General features: G+C 40.2%; 1 protein-coding gene across 1 annotated transcript in view; it reads left to right on the top strand.

Moving 5' to 3' along the window:
- The window catches only part of LOC107716866 (protein inscuteable homolog), a 72643-nt gene that overhangs the window by 53447 nt on the left and 3291 nt on the right, over window positions 1–15905 (top strand). The window contains exons 7-12 of the mRNA XM_016523475.1: window positions 5572–5697; window positions 8420–8591; window positions 9561–9739; window positions 13981–14047; window positions 14194–14349; window positions 14784–14860. Of these exons, the coding sequence (XP_016378961.1) occupies window positions 5572–5697; window positions 8420–8591; window positions 9561–9739; window positions 13981–14047; window positions 14194–14349; window positions 14784–14860 (777 nt within the window). The remainder of the gene's footprint in view (window positions 1–5571; window positions 5698–8419; window positions 8592–9560; window positions 9740–13980; window positions 14048–14193; window positions 14350–14783; window positions 14861–15905) is intronic.

The raw sequence follows: 15905 nt of genomic DNA, 5'->3' as shown, positions 1-15905 counted from the left end.
TCTCCCCGAGGGGAAACCCACTGCGCATGCTCAAGGTCACGTGGAGGTGCCTACGTGCCTTAGACATATGGAGGAAACCTTGGTTCTTGTCTCAGGGCCCGGTGCTGGGAGCTCCTTGTCGCCGCGTAATGCTAGCGACGGACCCGTCCCTCATCGGTTGAGGAGCAGTCATAAGTGGCCACCCTGCCCGCGGTCTGTGGAGTGGTCACCATCTGACATGGCAAATCAACTGCCTGGAGATGCTGGCTGTGTTTCGAGCACTGAGACACTTTCTCCCAGACCTAAGAGATCACCATGTGTTGGTGCACACCGACAACACATCGGTGGCCTCTTATATCAACCACCAAGGAGGTCTGCGTTCGCACCCCTTGTACAAGCTGGCACACCAGATCCTTGTGTGGTCCCAGGGCAAATTCTTCTCGCTGAGAGCAGTGCACATTCCTGGGCATCTCAATATGGGAGCAGACATCCTGTCGAGGCAGGGGCCGAGGCCCGGGGAATGGATGCTTCACCCCGAGGTGGTGAAGCAGATATGGAGAGTTTTTGGCCAGGCTCAGGTGGACCTGTTTGCGACTCGAGAGACATCGCACTGTTCCCTTTGGTTCTCTCTGACTCATCCAGCTCCACTGGGGCTGGATGCCGTGGTACAGACGTGGCCGAGGCCTTTCCCCCGATTGCTTTGCTCCCGGGAGTTCTGGAGAGAGTGCGCCAGGACGGAGTCTGGCTGCTGTTAGTAGGCCCGTTCTGGCCGGGCCGAGTATGGTTCTCGGACCTGATTTCCCTCCTCGACGGCTCTCCATGGGAGATTCCCATCAGGAGGGACCTCCTCTCACAGGCGGAGGGCACGATATTCCACCCCCACCCGGAGCTGTGGAAGTTATGGGTGTGGCCCCTGAGGGGGCACAGCTCATAGCTTCCGGTCTCTCAACTGAGGTTGTTGAGACCATTCTCCAATCCAGAGCTCCCTCCATGAGGAAACTGTATGCCTTGAAGTGGAAACTTTTCACTTCTTGGTGCGAAGACCACCAGCTCGACCCAGTTAACTGCCCAGTTGGTACAGTGCTGGAGTTCCAGCATTCCCGCTTCTCCGCTGACCTTGAAGGTCTACGTGGCGGCCATTGCGGCCTACCACCCCCCTCTCGGTGGCCAATCAGTGGGCAGACACCCCCTAGTTACACGTTTCCTCCGCGGTGCGCTGAGGCAGAGGCCTCCGGTACGATCCCGCGTCCCCACGTTGGACCTAGCTGTGGTGTTAGAAGCTCTCTGTAAGCCTCCGTTCGAGCCGATTGAAGAGATCTCTGATACCTTTCTTCTGGCAATATCTTCTCTAAAGAGAGTTGGGGATCTGCAGGCCCTCTCAGTGGCCCCTTCTTTTCTTGACATGGCCAAAGTGTTTCTGTACCCTCGAGTGGGGTACGTCCCTAAAGTCCCCTCATCTGCACCACAGCCTGTCGTACTCCAGGTCTTCTCCCTTCCGGGAGCCAGACCAGCAGAAGCTTAATTGTATGTGTCCAGTGCGAGACGCATACATCCACAGAGCTGCCCTGTGGAGACGGGCGGACCAATTGCTTGTTTGCTACGGTCCCCCTAAGAGAGGTCTTCCAGCTACTAAACAGACCCTCAGCCGGTGGATAGTGGATGCCATATCCAGTGCTTATGAGTCCTCTGATCTCCCCTCGCCTTTGTGGGTCAACGCTCACTCAACCAGAAGTATGGCGGCCTCCAAGACCTTTCTAGCAGGTGTGTCCATGCAGGACATCTGCGACGCTGCGGGTTGGTCCACGCCCATTACTTTCGCCAGGTTCTACGGCCTAGACATGCATTGTGGGCATTCTCATTCCCAAAGCGCTTCGACGCAGCTCGAGTTCCTTAAGGGGAACATCTCCAGGTTACGTATGTAACCATGGTTCCCTGAAGGGAACGAGACGCTGCGTCTCGGTGCCATACTTCCGGCATCCCTGCCAGCACTTGCTTCATTCCTAATAGCTGATTCCGGTTCCACCGCACGTGCTTTTAAGCTTCCTGGTCGATTATGTCACCTGCCTATGATGTCTCGCCCTTCCATTGGACTGATTACAGATGTGATTCAGAGCGTGGTCACGCTGAAGGCATTCCCAAAGTGCTTCGACGCAGCGTCTCGTTCCCTTCGGGGAACCATGGTTACATACGTAACCTGGAGAAGTTCTCTATTCTTGGTGATGGGGATGAGGTCTGATGATTGTCAGGTGTGTGTGATTGAGTGCCAGAGAGGATGATGGGAAATGAAGTTCTAGTTGGTACACTGGTGATTTTGATGGTTGAATGAATGATGGAGAACCTGGCGTGATCATGACAATACTATACCAGGCATTTGAGCTTATGAATCCAGTAAGACATTGGTGAGGGCTTCATCTGGGAGTGTGTTTCTGACACTGCTGTACTCTGGAGGGGGTTCTTTATTTAACTCTGATGACAGTGATGGCGCAGCCTCATATCCATTAGTCGTCTGATAAGGTTTTACTGGCGTGTGTGTGTGTGTTTCTAATCAGATTGATACTGCCCCGTCCCATTAGCGTGCTGCATTGATCAAAGTGGCAGGCTTGTTTTCTGGCTCTCTGCCTTGGCTACATCATGCTCCTGTTAGAGAAATGACAACTGGCTGTTTACTACCGGCATCTGAATTCATCGTTCACTTCCGTCTGCTGCAGTGCAGTAATCAAATAGATACAGCATGTTAAAGATCTGTCAGTGCTTTTGCTTCTCACTTTCTGTTTAATCTCCACTCATTGTTTTAGTTTTAGTTCATGATTTTGGGTTCACAATTCATATATTGAACATCACAGTTAAAAAATGAGACAAACTTAATTCAACATTGCGCTGATATTGTTTTATAGTTCATAATGTTATTGAATATTTCAGACCATAAATAAACACACCCTGTTCTCTAAATGGACATCCTTCCCCAACTAATTTAGTCAAGCCTCATCTTTCATGCATGACAGAGTAATGGACTGTCTCATATTTTTTGTTTATACAAATATATATAATAAAATATAATGCCTTACTGAACATAATAATCTTTGACAAAATATTTGCCTTTGGTGGCTAAGCTGAATTTTCAGCAGCCATTAATCCAGTCTTCAGTGTCACATTAGATTAGATTAGATTAAAATAGATTATTTTAGATTTAACTATATTGTCATTGAGCAGAGTACAACAGGGCCAATTAAATGCTAGCATCTAACCAGAAGTGCAAATTACCAATATAAATAAATAAGCATAAATATATATATAAAGGCAGATATATATATATATATAAAAGTATATACATAAGTGTGTGTATGTACAATAAACATTTATGATGGACAGGTGCAAAGACCAGCTCAATGCAGTTATCTATGAAATACAGTACAAGGTGCAATCTAAATCTACATTAATATACTGCGATCTGGATACAGTACAGTAGGGTGCAAATGAGAAGTATAAAACACAGAAGGTGCATTATTCAGAATAAGGTATTTGTAAAATATATATATATATATATATATATTGTCAGTGACCATATTAGTGCAATGGGCATCATGAGGTAGAATGTATAAACAGTATTAGCTGGGCCGAGTAGGATAGAGTGCTCAGCATTTAAATTTAGTGTTTAGTAGGCTGACAGCCGAGTGGAAGAAACGGTTCCTGAGACTGCCGGTGCGACAGCGAAGACCCCTATAACGTCTCCCAGATGGGAGAAGAGTAAACAGTCCATGGCTGGGGTGAGAGGTATCTTTGGTAATGCTTCTCACCCTTCGTAGGCAGAGTTTGAGGTAAGTGTCTTTGATGGAGGGCAGTTATGTGTTGGGCCATTTTAACAACCCGTTGGAGGGCCTTCTGCTCTGAGACAGTGTAGTTGCCATACCACACTGTGATGCAGTTTGTTAAGATGCTTTCAATTGTGCATCGATAAAAGTTCAGCAGGATGTGGGGGGACAGGTGAGCTTTCCTTAGCTTCCTCAGGAAGTAAAGGCACTTTTTGATCAGAGTGGTGGTGTTGAGGGTTCAGGAAAGATTCTCAGAGATATGGACACCCAGGAATTTGAAACTAGACACACGCTCTACTTTGGCCCCGTGTGTGTGTGGTCTTTCCTAGTCCGCCGGGGGTCAACAATCAGTTCTTTGGTCTTCTGGGTGTTGAGTGCGAGATTATTGTTGGCACACCACACTGCCAGATGCTGAACCTCCTTCCTGTAGGCCATTTCATAGTCACCGCTGATCAGGCCTAAGACCGTGGTGCCATCTGCAAACTTAATTATGGAGTAAGAGCCATGTACAGGTATGCAGTCATGGGTGAAAAGGGAGTAGAGAATTGGGCTCAGAACACAGCCCTGTGGTACGCCAGTGTTCAAGGTAAGGATGGAGGTGTTAATCCTAACAGACTGTGGTCTCTTGGTGAGACATGTCCTTTAGAAATCTAATATGCTGATTTGTTGCTCGAGAAACATTTCTTATTATTATAACAGATGAAAATGGTTGTTTTGTAATTGTGAAACCATGATACAGTGTTTTTTCAGGATTCAATGATAAACTGAAAGTTAGTAAAAACAACATTTATTTTAAATAGGTGTTTTTTTTTACATTACAAATGACATTAGTGTCCTTGCTGAATAAAAGTACAGATTTTTTGATGCTTTAAAAAAATCATATGACCCCAAACTTTTTAGTGTATACAGATATACTGAAATAGTCTTATCTACAATTAGCCAAGCTAATAATAATTAAAAATCTCATTTCAAGGAATGGATGAACATGATTGCATAGGAACATCAAACCATTTGATGTCATGGTTAGTTAAGGAAAGAAAAACAAGCTGATAATAATAATAATTTACACATAAACAAGCAATAGTAAATTTGTATTAACAATAATAATTATTGCGTTGTATTGATTGAAAGATAAAAAGGGTGCAATTTAAAATTCTGACAGTTACCCATTGATAAAGTTTTTCTCTAAGATGAGTTTTTGAGTGCTAACTTCCACATTTACTGTACGTCACTAAACCCAGAGACAGAACAGAATGATGAGCATGAGAAAGCTGGAGCTGATGTGGTCATGTGCCTGTGTGAATATCCTGCAGATTGAGGCTCTCTAGTGTGGCATCGCGTGGCCCCAGGATGACGCGCTGTGTTGCCCACATAATTAAGCTTATTCACATAATGACAGTGGTTAGCTCGTCTCGCAGTCATTTTCTCTGTAGTGGTGACCGATTTCTGTCATCCACAGTTCTGGGTTAAAGGAGGCTGATCTTATTACTGATTTCTGTAAATAGACCAACAACACACACACACACACACACACAGACACACACACACACACACACACACACACACACATACCATTGATTTATCTTATGTACCCATTCACATACTCACACAGCACAAAGATATACTAAGTATATTCAGTTATATTGACTCTGTATTGAGGTTTAAATTCTTGAAAAGGATACATATCAACTCAAATGTTACTGAAGGTTAGAGTTTTCTCAGCAGATTAATAATTGATATTTGAAAGCATTTATTAAAGCAAGACCGTTTGTGTGGTCCACAGGAGGGAGCTGTGGTGGCCCTTCTGAAGATCTGCCGGCAGGACTGCTTCAGTACTCTGTACGCACAGGCGTTGAGGACTGTGGCTTCTATCTGCTGTGTTGAAGAGGGCATCAGCCAGCTGGAAAAGGTATCAGTTTCCCAGCATACACATAAAAGGATCCAGATGTGTGCAGCAGAATGTGAGCTGAGAATGCAGTATCTCTCGTTTATTATATATATATATTACCTTGATTTTTTTTCACCGATGAGAGTGTATTCAAGCCTTTAGATTCATTTTCACAGATGTTAATTAGACTGAACATTTCACTTTACAACACTACAATCTGTAGATGTGGAAAGCTTATAACCACATCAAATACACCAACTGATATATAAACAGACCTGGAGAGGTTTGGCCAAGAATATCATGTTGCAGAAATATGACATATTTTCTGCTTATGAGTCTAAAGACTAAACACGGAAAAAAGGAAGATAATAAACTACTGCAGTACACAGGAGAGGCTGGTTTGCTGAAGATCTACCAGCTGTAACAGTAAGTGAATGAAGTAATGAAGTGATGCTGGTTTTGAATGTCCAAAGATTCTGACAGATAAAGTTTGTGCGCCACTGAAAGTTAAATGTCACAAACACACCAGTTCATGAGGTTACTGCTTTCTTCTTTTTATATTTTAGCAGAAAACAAGGATGATTTATGTGAGCACTTATTCAGTTTTATCCTGAAACCTGGAATTTTGCCTTAAACCAGGATTATTGTAGTTAACTTAAAACAAACAAACAAACAAAAAAAACATTTTTGTTATCTGAAATAAAGTAATCATTAACTGAAAACAACAACAACAATAATAATAAGTTATTTTATTTCAGCTAATAGGCAGCATGTCACATTTTAATTTAGCGTTTATTTAGTTTACTAAAATAATTAAAACAAAAACTGGAGCAAAAATGAATAAAAACTATGTAGAAATATTAAAACTAATAAAAATGACATAATTAATAGCTAAACTAAACAGTGGGTCAAAACTGGCCCCTCATCCACATTTACATGTGTGATGTGTTCTTCATGTTCTAGACATACATTTCCTCAAGCTTTTCATAAGGACAGGAGCAACACAACATTTTTGGTACCAAACAACCAAAAATAATATATATATATATATAACTAGAATGTTTAACTGTTTAAAGTGAATTGCATAGAAAGACATTTTTTATTAAACTAATTGTGTTTGTGTCGATTAGTAATTTCGGTCCAGCAGACAGGAGCGTCAGACCCCTCACACAATCCCCTAATCCTCTCTGATCACAGCAGGAAACAGATCGATCATCATCTGAAGGCCTTTGATTGACTAGATGTGTGTTTGATGTAATGTGAAGAGAAACACTCCCATCTAGTGGCCAAACACACTCACTACACCTGCGACAGCTGCTCAATCAGTCAAAGCTGACTACAAATAACACATTTGCACAGTAAGAACAACCTTAACATCAGGGGCATAGCCATCATTTCAGAATTGAGGGGGACAGAAATGTTATTTTACAAAAGAAAAATATATATATATATATATATATATATATATATGTGAGTAGGTAGAGGATTGATTTGTACTTTCACATATCTGATATGGCCATGGTGAGTTATTCCTGCTCACCTGCTCAATATATTAGTGATATGTGGTTGTAGTATTAGCTTCTGGTGAGTAGTTTCATAGTTTGTGTAACAGTGCCACTGTGTGGGGATATATTATATGAACTGAACAGCATTATAAAACGGCACAGATTACCGTAAACCCTATCTCTCTCAGCTCAGAAATACCATGCGTTTGATTCATTTTGATCTCTGAAGGCTCTGAGTCTGCATCAGACAAAAAATAAATAAATGACAATGTGCTCTCATATACTGCATATCATACAGTCATATACTGTATACAGTTTATAAGACTACACAATGTGCTATTGTAAGTTCCATATGTTTCTGTGATGAACGCTGGAGCAGTTGGCTGCCGCTCCCTCTTGAAGATCAATCGATCAATTTTGTTGTTTGTTTGTACTGTGTTTTTTTAATAATTTTTTTTTATTGTTGATTGTTAACTGTTTTATGTGTTTTATTTGTATGTAAGGAGTGTCATGTAAGGTGCCCATAAATAAAATGTATTATTATTATTATATTTATTATATACTACTTTATGTATAAGCTCTCATATACTGATATGTAGTGTAAATAAAACTTTTGCCATTTAGAGCATGAAATGACAATTGGTCATTGGTCAAAAAGATGGCATGTTTTCAGATATGTTTATATTAATTTTTAGGCAACACAGTACCAATGTTTTAACTTTAGAAGAGTTAAGAAAACAATATTTGGTGGAACTCTAAGTGCTAATCTTTTTATTTGAAAATTTGGAAGTATTGTTATCAGACCTTTATGTTTATAGTATGTTATAGTATGTTTATGTTCAAGCTCTTGTTCTTTTCTTTGTGTGTGTGTGTGTATATATATATATATATATATATATACACCTTGCTACGTGTACTGCGTTAGGCTAACCGAGACTTGTCATTTGCACTTATATATTGTTGCTCTTTTGTTAGTTTTGACTGCTTTTATTGTCCTCATTTGTAAGTCGCTTTGGATAAAAGCGTCTGCTAAATGACTAAATAAATAAATAAATAAATAGTAGAAAGTGAACTATCAAAATAAAATGTTACCTAGCTTTTTTATAGCTTAAGTCACATGACCAATCCATCAATCTTAACAATACGACTGTTCAATAGCCATATGACATAAATCAAAGCTAATCCAGCAGTTGAATTCAAAGGTGTAGTTTGATGTGTTCATCTGGTGTGTAACTCAGGTGGATGGGATCCTGTTTCTGGCAGACATCTTAACGGACAGCACATGTGCGGAGGGGACTCGAGCGGAGGCTGCGGCGGTAATGGCTCAGATCACCTCCCCCCATCACACCTCCACACAACACCTCGCCAGCTTCCTGGAGAGTATGCAAGACATCGTCACAGCCCTCATCAGTGAGTTCAAGCAGCGTTAAATGTTTGCACACATGCACACGTTGAGAAAATAAAATGACTTATTAACGAGGGGTGAACAACTCTGCTCCTGGTGGCCTACATTCCTGCAGACTTCAGTTCCAGCACTGTACCAATACATCTGTCCATTGTTTTCAAGTAATCCTGAACACCCTGAGTAACTTCTTCTGGTGAGTTTGATTAGGGCTGGAGCTGAACTCTGCAGGATGACAGCAAGATTGGCTACCACTGATATACACCAAGATATGTATCTGCAGAAATGCTTGAAGTGTGTCATTGTTGCAGGTACACTTTTACCTTTCACAGACTTCATGAGACATTTTGAATGGAGATTTTCAACCCGGTGAACATTGTGGCCATCTTGTGGTCAAAACAATGAATAGCACCTACCAAACTGCTGCTGCAAATCTGGTTCTGCAACTGATTCCTCATAAACATCCAACTTATTATATTTTCCAGAAGTAAAAGTCGTTGTCAAAATTATTAAGTCATTAAGTGATGAAATGATTCAACGCTCATACTCACACCAACTAGACAAAGGTTTCAGCCTAGAAACGTCCCGCAATACAAAAAGAAAATAAGAAAACACAGGCACAGGGTAGTGTCTCTGTACACACACCACCACACATTTCTAGTGGATCATAAGTAATGATTGAGAGGTTTTTTATTTTTATGTGTCTATATATATATACAGTATATAGGGATTTTTTTTTGTGCACCTTTAAGGAAGGCATTAAGATATCAAAACTATGGTTGAGAGTGAAAACAAGACTAAATACCTGTCTCAGATTGTGTTAGGAATTCTGTTTCTTTTCAATGAGCCAGTTCTAATTCAACTGAATTACTTTAAAAAATGTAGCTTGTCAAACCACAATCAAGCTACTCAGTTTAAAAAAGCTTACCAAGCAGTGTCCAGTTGTTCACCCATTCATCTTGCATGTGTGTCTGCAGATCTGTGTAAGACTGCTTCCTGTGGTGAAGTGTTTCTGTTGGCCTCAGCAGCACTGGCAAACATCACATTCTTTGATAGCATGGCATGTGAAATTCTCCTGCAGCTCAATGCTGTTCACATCCTGCTACAGGCCTGCAGAGACCGCCAACGAGTCGACACGCCATACTCCAAAGACCAGGTACTGATCTAGCAGTTTTACAGACACATAAATACACCCCATATTTTAAATTACAATGTGTACTCCTTTAATTTGGCGTGTTTGTAGTTATTATTTACAGATCCGTTCCTCTTGCCTTCACTTTGTAATTGACTTGCTTGTCATTTTTATGCTAAAACACTTACAGCAATGTGTGAATTAGACAAATTTACAAACCACAGTGAAATCAGTACAAAACAAACATTAATATTGGCTTGCAAGGTCAGAAAGATTAGTTTTAGAAGCAGGAGCTTAACAGTTTTAAGCAGTTTTAAGATTAAGGTTGAAAATCCATGCAATCTATCAGACAGTAGCCAGCAGAGTTGTACAATAACAACAAATACTTAATTACTGTACAATTTTTGGATATTTCTCTCTGTCTCCCCCTTCAACTGCTCCTGTTAGGGGTCGCATCAGTGGAATTATCCACAAATTATTTGGCAAAGTTTTTACCCCAGATACATGACTTGTCTATGTAGGTATGTAACAGATTTGCATCATGCCAGCTTGTGGTCTTCATTGGCTACCTGCGAATAATATTCTGGGTAACACTTTATTTTAAGGACCAATTCTCACTATCAACTAGTTGTTTAGGTTACACTTTATTTCGATAGTCCACTTTAGACATTCTGTTAACTATAAGTAACTTTGTAACTACATGTCAACTAATTCTCATTAATTTGCAATTACATGTCTACTAACTCTCAGAGTAGACTGTTAGGGTAGGTTTAGGGTTAGTAGAATAAGTTGACAAAGAAAGTGTTCGAAGATATTAAGCAGACAGTCTACTAATACTCTACTAACTGCTAGTTGACATGTAGTTGCAAAGTTACTTACTGTTAATAGAATGTCTAAAGTGGACTATCGAAATAAAGTGTTACCGTTGTTTATTAGCATGCATATTACTAGTATATTGGTTGTTTATTAGTACATATTAGGCACATATTAATGTCTTATTCTGCATGACCATATTTTCGATCCTTTAACCCTACCCATACCTTACCTTTACAATTACCTTACTAACCATCAATAAGCAGCAAATTAGAAGTTTGTTGAGGGAAAACTCTTAGTGAATAGTGAATATATGTTCTCTAATCTCTAAAGTGTTACCATAATCTGTAATGTTTGGATTTACAGAGGTTTCTGTTGTGTTAATGTTTTGTAGGGTTACCATTGTGGTGAAGAGTAGAGCCTGTGGTTAGGTCGAAGATGGGCTGCAAGCTTTTCAAGGCTATATATTGACTGTATACAAGCAGGTGTTGATGGTGCAACCCAATCATAGATGTAAACTGGAGCCAACTCACATACTGCCTTATTAGTCAAGATAAGAATTGTAAAATCAATGCGTGATTAGACTGGGAGCCAGTGCAGTTGCCAAAACACAGGTCTAAAGTGATGGTGTGAAGATGTATAAGTCAAAACATGTGCAGCTGAATTTTGAATATATTGCAACCTCTTAATAGAATTTACAGGTAAACCTGCAAAAAGTGAATTACAATAATCAAGCCTTGATGTAATAAATGCATGAACAAGCCTCTCTGCATCAGTGCTAAAGTGAAAAGGTCGAAGATAGGCATTGTTCTGAATATGAAAAAAAGCAACCTTTGTAATGTTCTTAAAATGAGTATTAAAGGTCAGCTGAGCATCAAAAATCACCCCCAAGTTCTGCACCTGGACAGAAGTGGATATTTGGCTATCGTCCACAGAAATGTGGATTTCATTAGGATTAAGAAATTAAGATTTCAGTTTTAGAACAGTTGATCTTAAGAAAGTTGTGTTTCATCCATGCCTTAATTTCCAGCAAACAGTCAGAGAGAGTCGAAGAGACAGAAGCAAGATCAGGCTGAGTGCTAATATAAATCTGGGTGCCGTCTGCATAACAATGATAGCCAAGGCCATACTTCTGGATAATATGCCCCAGATGCAGAATATATTCACTAAATAAGATAGGACCCAAGACCCTTGAGGGACACGTGTCACAGTGGCACCGTCTGAGATCTATTAGTACCCAGATAAACAAATTTGGAGTGTTCTGAAAGGTAAGATTCAAACCAGATCAACACAGTGCCAGAAAGACCAACCCACCTATGAAGTCTGTCCAGTAATATGGCATGACATATTGTATCAAATGCAGCATTAAGATCTAACAAAACCAGAATGCCACAACCCCCAGAATCAGCAATAATGAAAAGGTCATTCATAGCCCTCACTAGAGAAGTCTCCATATTATGTCCAGATCTAAACCTGTATTGAAATGTTTCTAGGAAACAGTTCATAGAAAGATGATGTTGCAGTTGGCCAACAACCACACGCTCAAGCACTTTAGCCAGGAAAGGTAGATTTGAAATAGGTCTGTAATTGGACATAACAGTATCAGTCCCATTGCTTTTAAGAACTGGCGTAACTGCTTCCTCTTTAAAAGCGGGAGAGACAATCCCTGCATCAAGTGAGACATTAAACATAGCAGTAATGTGGGGAACAATAACTGGCAGACAGTTCTGCAAAACAGTAGTGGGAAGTGGATTGGGTATACAAGTAGTAGAATTCATAGACAAAACCAATTTAGAAATGAAATCACAGTCAACCACATTAAAACTTGAAAAAAAACAGAACCAGGGAAATTTAGAGGTTGCAACTCAACTAATTCAGAATTCAGCAGAGTAGAGTTATAAATAGTCACAATTTTAGGCGAAAAATAATAGAGAAACTCATTACACTGCTCTACAGTAGAACATTTAGTGTTACTTGAAGGTTTGATAAGATGGGCTAGCCCACTGTGCCCGCAAAAAGCCAGCATGGGCCCCGCAAGGACATGTTTGCAGGGTATTTAACACAAGAACTGGTGAGTGACTATTCAGTTTAAATGCCAAGCGGTCAAATGATGAGAAGCAAGGCAATGTAACTTCTGTGAATGCAACATCAGATCTATAAATGACAGCAAGAAAACGTGGCCGATCAATGTAAGTGTAGCCAGATAAAGCACACATATTTAGATTGATGCAGTCATTTAGCTGATGCCAAGTTTCACAAAGGCATAGAAAATCTAGTTCTTTGTCCACAACATCACAAATTGAAGCCGCTGTATAGTTTATAGAGCGAGTGTTCAGATGCACAAACATGATTGTATCTAGGCAGACACATCCACTGGATGCAGTAGACATCTGAAGATAGGAGAGATTAGTAGAACAGACTAATCCTACGTTGTTTAGACCAGACTGTGTTTATGTGTGAACATATTTGGGCCGCCAGAGTAGATTTAACGATCACAGCGTTTCCAAAACGCAGGTGGCAGGAGGCAAAGAGTGTTTAAATGGAATGAGTTCAGTAGAGGAGTATTTTAACGTGATGAAGACCAGATAATTGAGATAAATCTTGCCTTAAACTCCAAATAATACCAGAATAGAAGCAAGTAGAAACCAGCAAAGCCGCATCTTAGCCGCAGTTGTAATACAAAAAAAAAAAATATATATATATATATCAAAGTGCTGGCTGGTCAAAAGTCAGCGGAGTCACCACGAAGACCACCAGGCAATAAAACAATCAAGATCATAAAAACATATTAAAACACATTAAACAAACAATTTAATGTGGTAATGGAGAAGCAGGAGCCACAGTTGCACCAGTGTCCTCTCACACCCAAGATTCTCTGGATGATTGCATATAGACCCAAGTCGAAGAGTCCACACCAAAATCTCTATCATTTCCTTGTTATTTTGTGCACCAGAATGTATTTGTAGTGGGACACTATCTCACTGATCATTTGGGGCAGTTCTTGAGTTAAAGGGATAGTTCACCAAAAAAATCTCATTATTTACTCACCCTCAAGTTGTTCCCAACATATATGCTATTGTTTCTTTTGTGAAAAACAAAAGAAGATATTTTAAAATGTCTCCATTTTAAAATGTTTCTGTTTGAGTCTGTACCATGACTGTACCATGCCAGTGGGGTCCAGAGCATTTTTGGATCATTTTGTTTTGCATTGTAAGGACAAAAAAAAAAAGTTTTTTTTTTTTTTTTGGTTTGTTTTTTTCGAATTAATATCTTCTTTTCTGTTCTGCAGAAGAAGAAAGTCTTACAGGTTTGGAATGACATGATGTGGAGTAAATGATGACAAATCTTGGGGTGAACAATCCCTTTAACTTTTTTTGTTTGTTTGTTTTTTAATATTGCAGTATTTGTTTCCCCAGAATCACAGTAATGACACAATGCTTCGTTCCTCGTAGGTTGTGACAATCCTTGCAAATCTGTCAGTTCTGGAGCAGTGCACTGCAGATGTTCTAGAGGAGAAGGGTATGCAAGCACAACATCCACAAATTCACTATTTGTAGGCGAAACGTTCAAAGCCAAATATTTTTGTGTCTTCCAGTTCATTACAGTGTAAATGCAGCTTTTCAAAGTGACCTATAATGTTTGAGTGTTATGAATGTTTAATGTAGGTGTCGAGCAGCTGCTGGTGTTGCTGAATGAGAAGCCAACATCTTCCAGTCCGTCCGAGAGTGCAGCATGCGAGCGGGTTCAACAGAAAGCTGCCGTCACACTGGCTCGTCTCAGCAGAGACCCACTGGTTGCTCAGACAGCCATACAGCTCAAGGGTACAAGACAACATAACAGGCTCAACAATGCAGCTCAAAACAACAATATCTGACTATTTTCACACAGCTCATATTTAGCCCAAAATGGATTTGGGCACCTTAATATATGTCATTGCATTAGATCTCAAAACATAACTAAGAAAGTGTGACCTGCACTGCAAATGCTGCACAAGCTTATCTCAGGAAAACCTTTCTTAGTAGTTGTACAGTTTTCTTAGCTAGACTAGATGACTGAAGTTCACTCAGATGTCCTAGCAGAGGAACCACAGGTGTAAATAAAATACCGTAAATACTAGACAACATAAATAACTTTTTTCTTTTAATATCTTTAAAATGAACAGAATATTTAAAGCTGTGACATGATATTTAGGTTTCAGTTAGACTGTATGCAATACTGTAGATGTAAATAATTGAGCCTTTTATTTTTTCCTCAGCTGTTCTTCGTCTCATTGAGTTGTGTCGGTCACCAGGGGAAAGGAACAACAGTGATTCAGTGCTTGTGGCCTGTCTGGTAACTAAAGATTAAAAGTACATTTAGCATAAAACTGTTTCTGAGACACTGAATTTTGGGGTTTCATTATCTGTAAGCCATAATCATCAAAATTTCAAGAAATAAAGGCTTGAAATATTTCACTCTGTGTGTAATGAATCTATATAATATATGGGTTTCACTTTCTGAAATGAGTGACAAAAAATATTGACCTTTTTCATGATATTCTAATTTTTTTAGATGTACCTGTATGTACTAATTTTAATAATGAGCAGAAATATCTGTTCTCTTTTGCTATATAAATATACAAATATACTTGAAAATACCTGCATTTACAGTGTTATTATTTAGCTGTAGTCAAAACCGAGCAGGTCATAGAGTTAAGAAGACAATTAAGTTCAATTACCTGCTCTTAAAATCTATAATTTTATGTAAACTGTGACACTGTACATAAAATATCTCAGGTTACGTATGTAACCATGGTTCCCTGAGTAGGGAACGAGACACTGCGTCCTCTAGGGGTCGCTATGGGGAAACACCTCGTTGTGACCCGTGTCTGAAGCATACATTCAAAAAACACCAACAACACATTGGCCGGCGACAGCCCATAACGTAACTACCAGTATACTACCAGTAACTACTATAGTATAAATAGGCGCCGGGAGTACACGTCATTCACTTCTTCATCTGAAGCTTGCGTCCGAAGCATGGCAGGAAACCTAGAGGACGCAGTGTCTCGTTCGGTATACCCACACCACCATGCTGAGGGGAGTGCATGCCAGAAACCAAGGCGAGCACTAAGTAACAACTCTACCAGAGCCATGGGAATTGCCCCTGGGACGTTAAGACGGCTGTCAGTGACATTATCCCCTACGGCCAAAGGCCTAGGCTACATACCCCCCAAAAAACGTACCTCTTAGGGCCAGAACTCCTGGGCCCGGGGTAGAGCTCACGGCTTGGAATCAGGAATAGATTCCTTTAAGGGAATACGACCAAGAGCCTAAAATCATACTAAGTCTTGACTTGTCACACAGGGGCTACCGCTTGCTCTGCATATGCTGAAGGA

The sequence above is a fragment of the Sinocyclocheilus rhinocerous genome, unplaced genomic scaffold, assembly GCF_001515625.1.
Source record: "Sinocyclocheilus rhinocerous isolate Xijiao unplaced genomic scaffold, SAMN03320098_v1.1 scaffold2435, whole genome shotgun sequence".
NCBI classification, from domain to species: domain Eukaryota; kingdom Metazoa; phylum Chordata; class Actinopteri; order Cypriniformes; family Cyprinidae; genus Sinocyclocheilus; species Sinocyclocheilus rhinocerous.
Note: the sequence above shows the minus strand (reverse complement) of the source record. Positions and strands in the feature narration are given on the sequence as shown.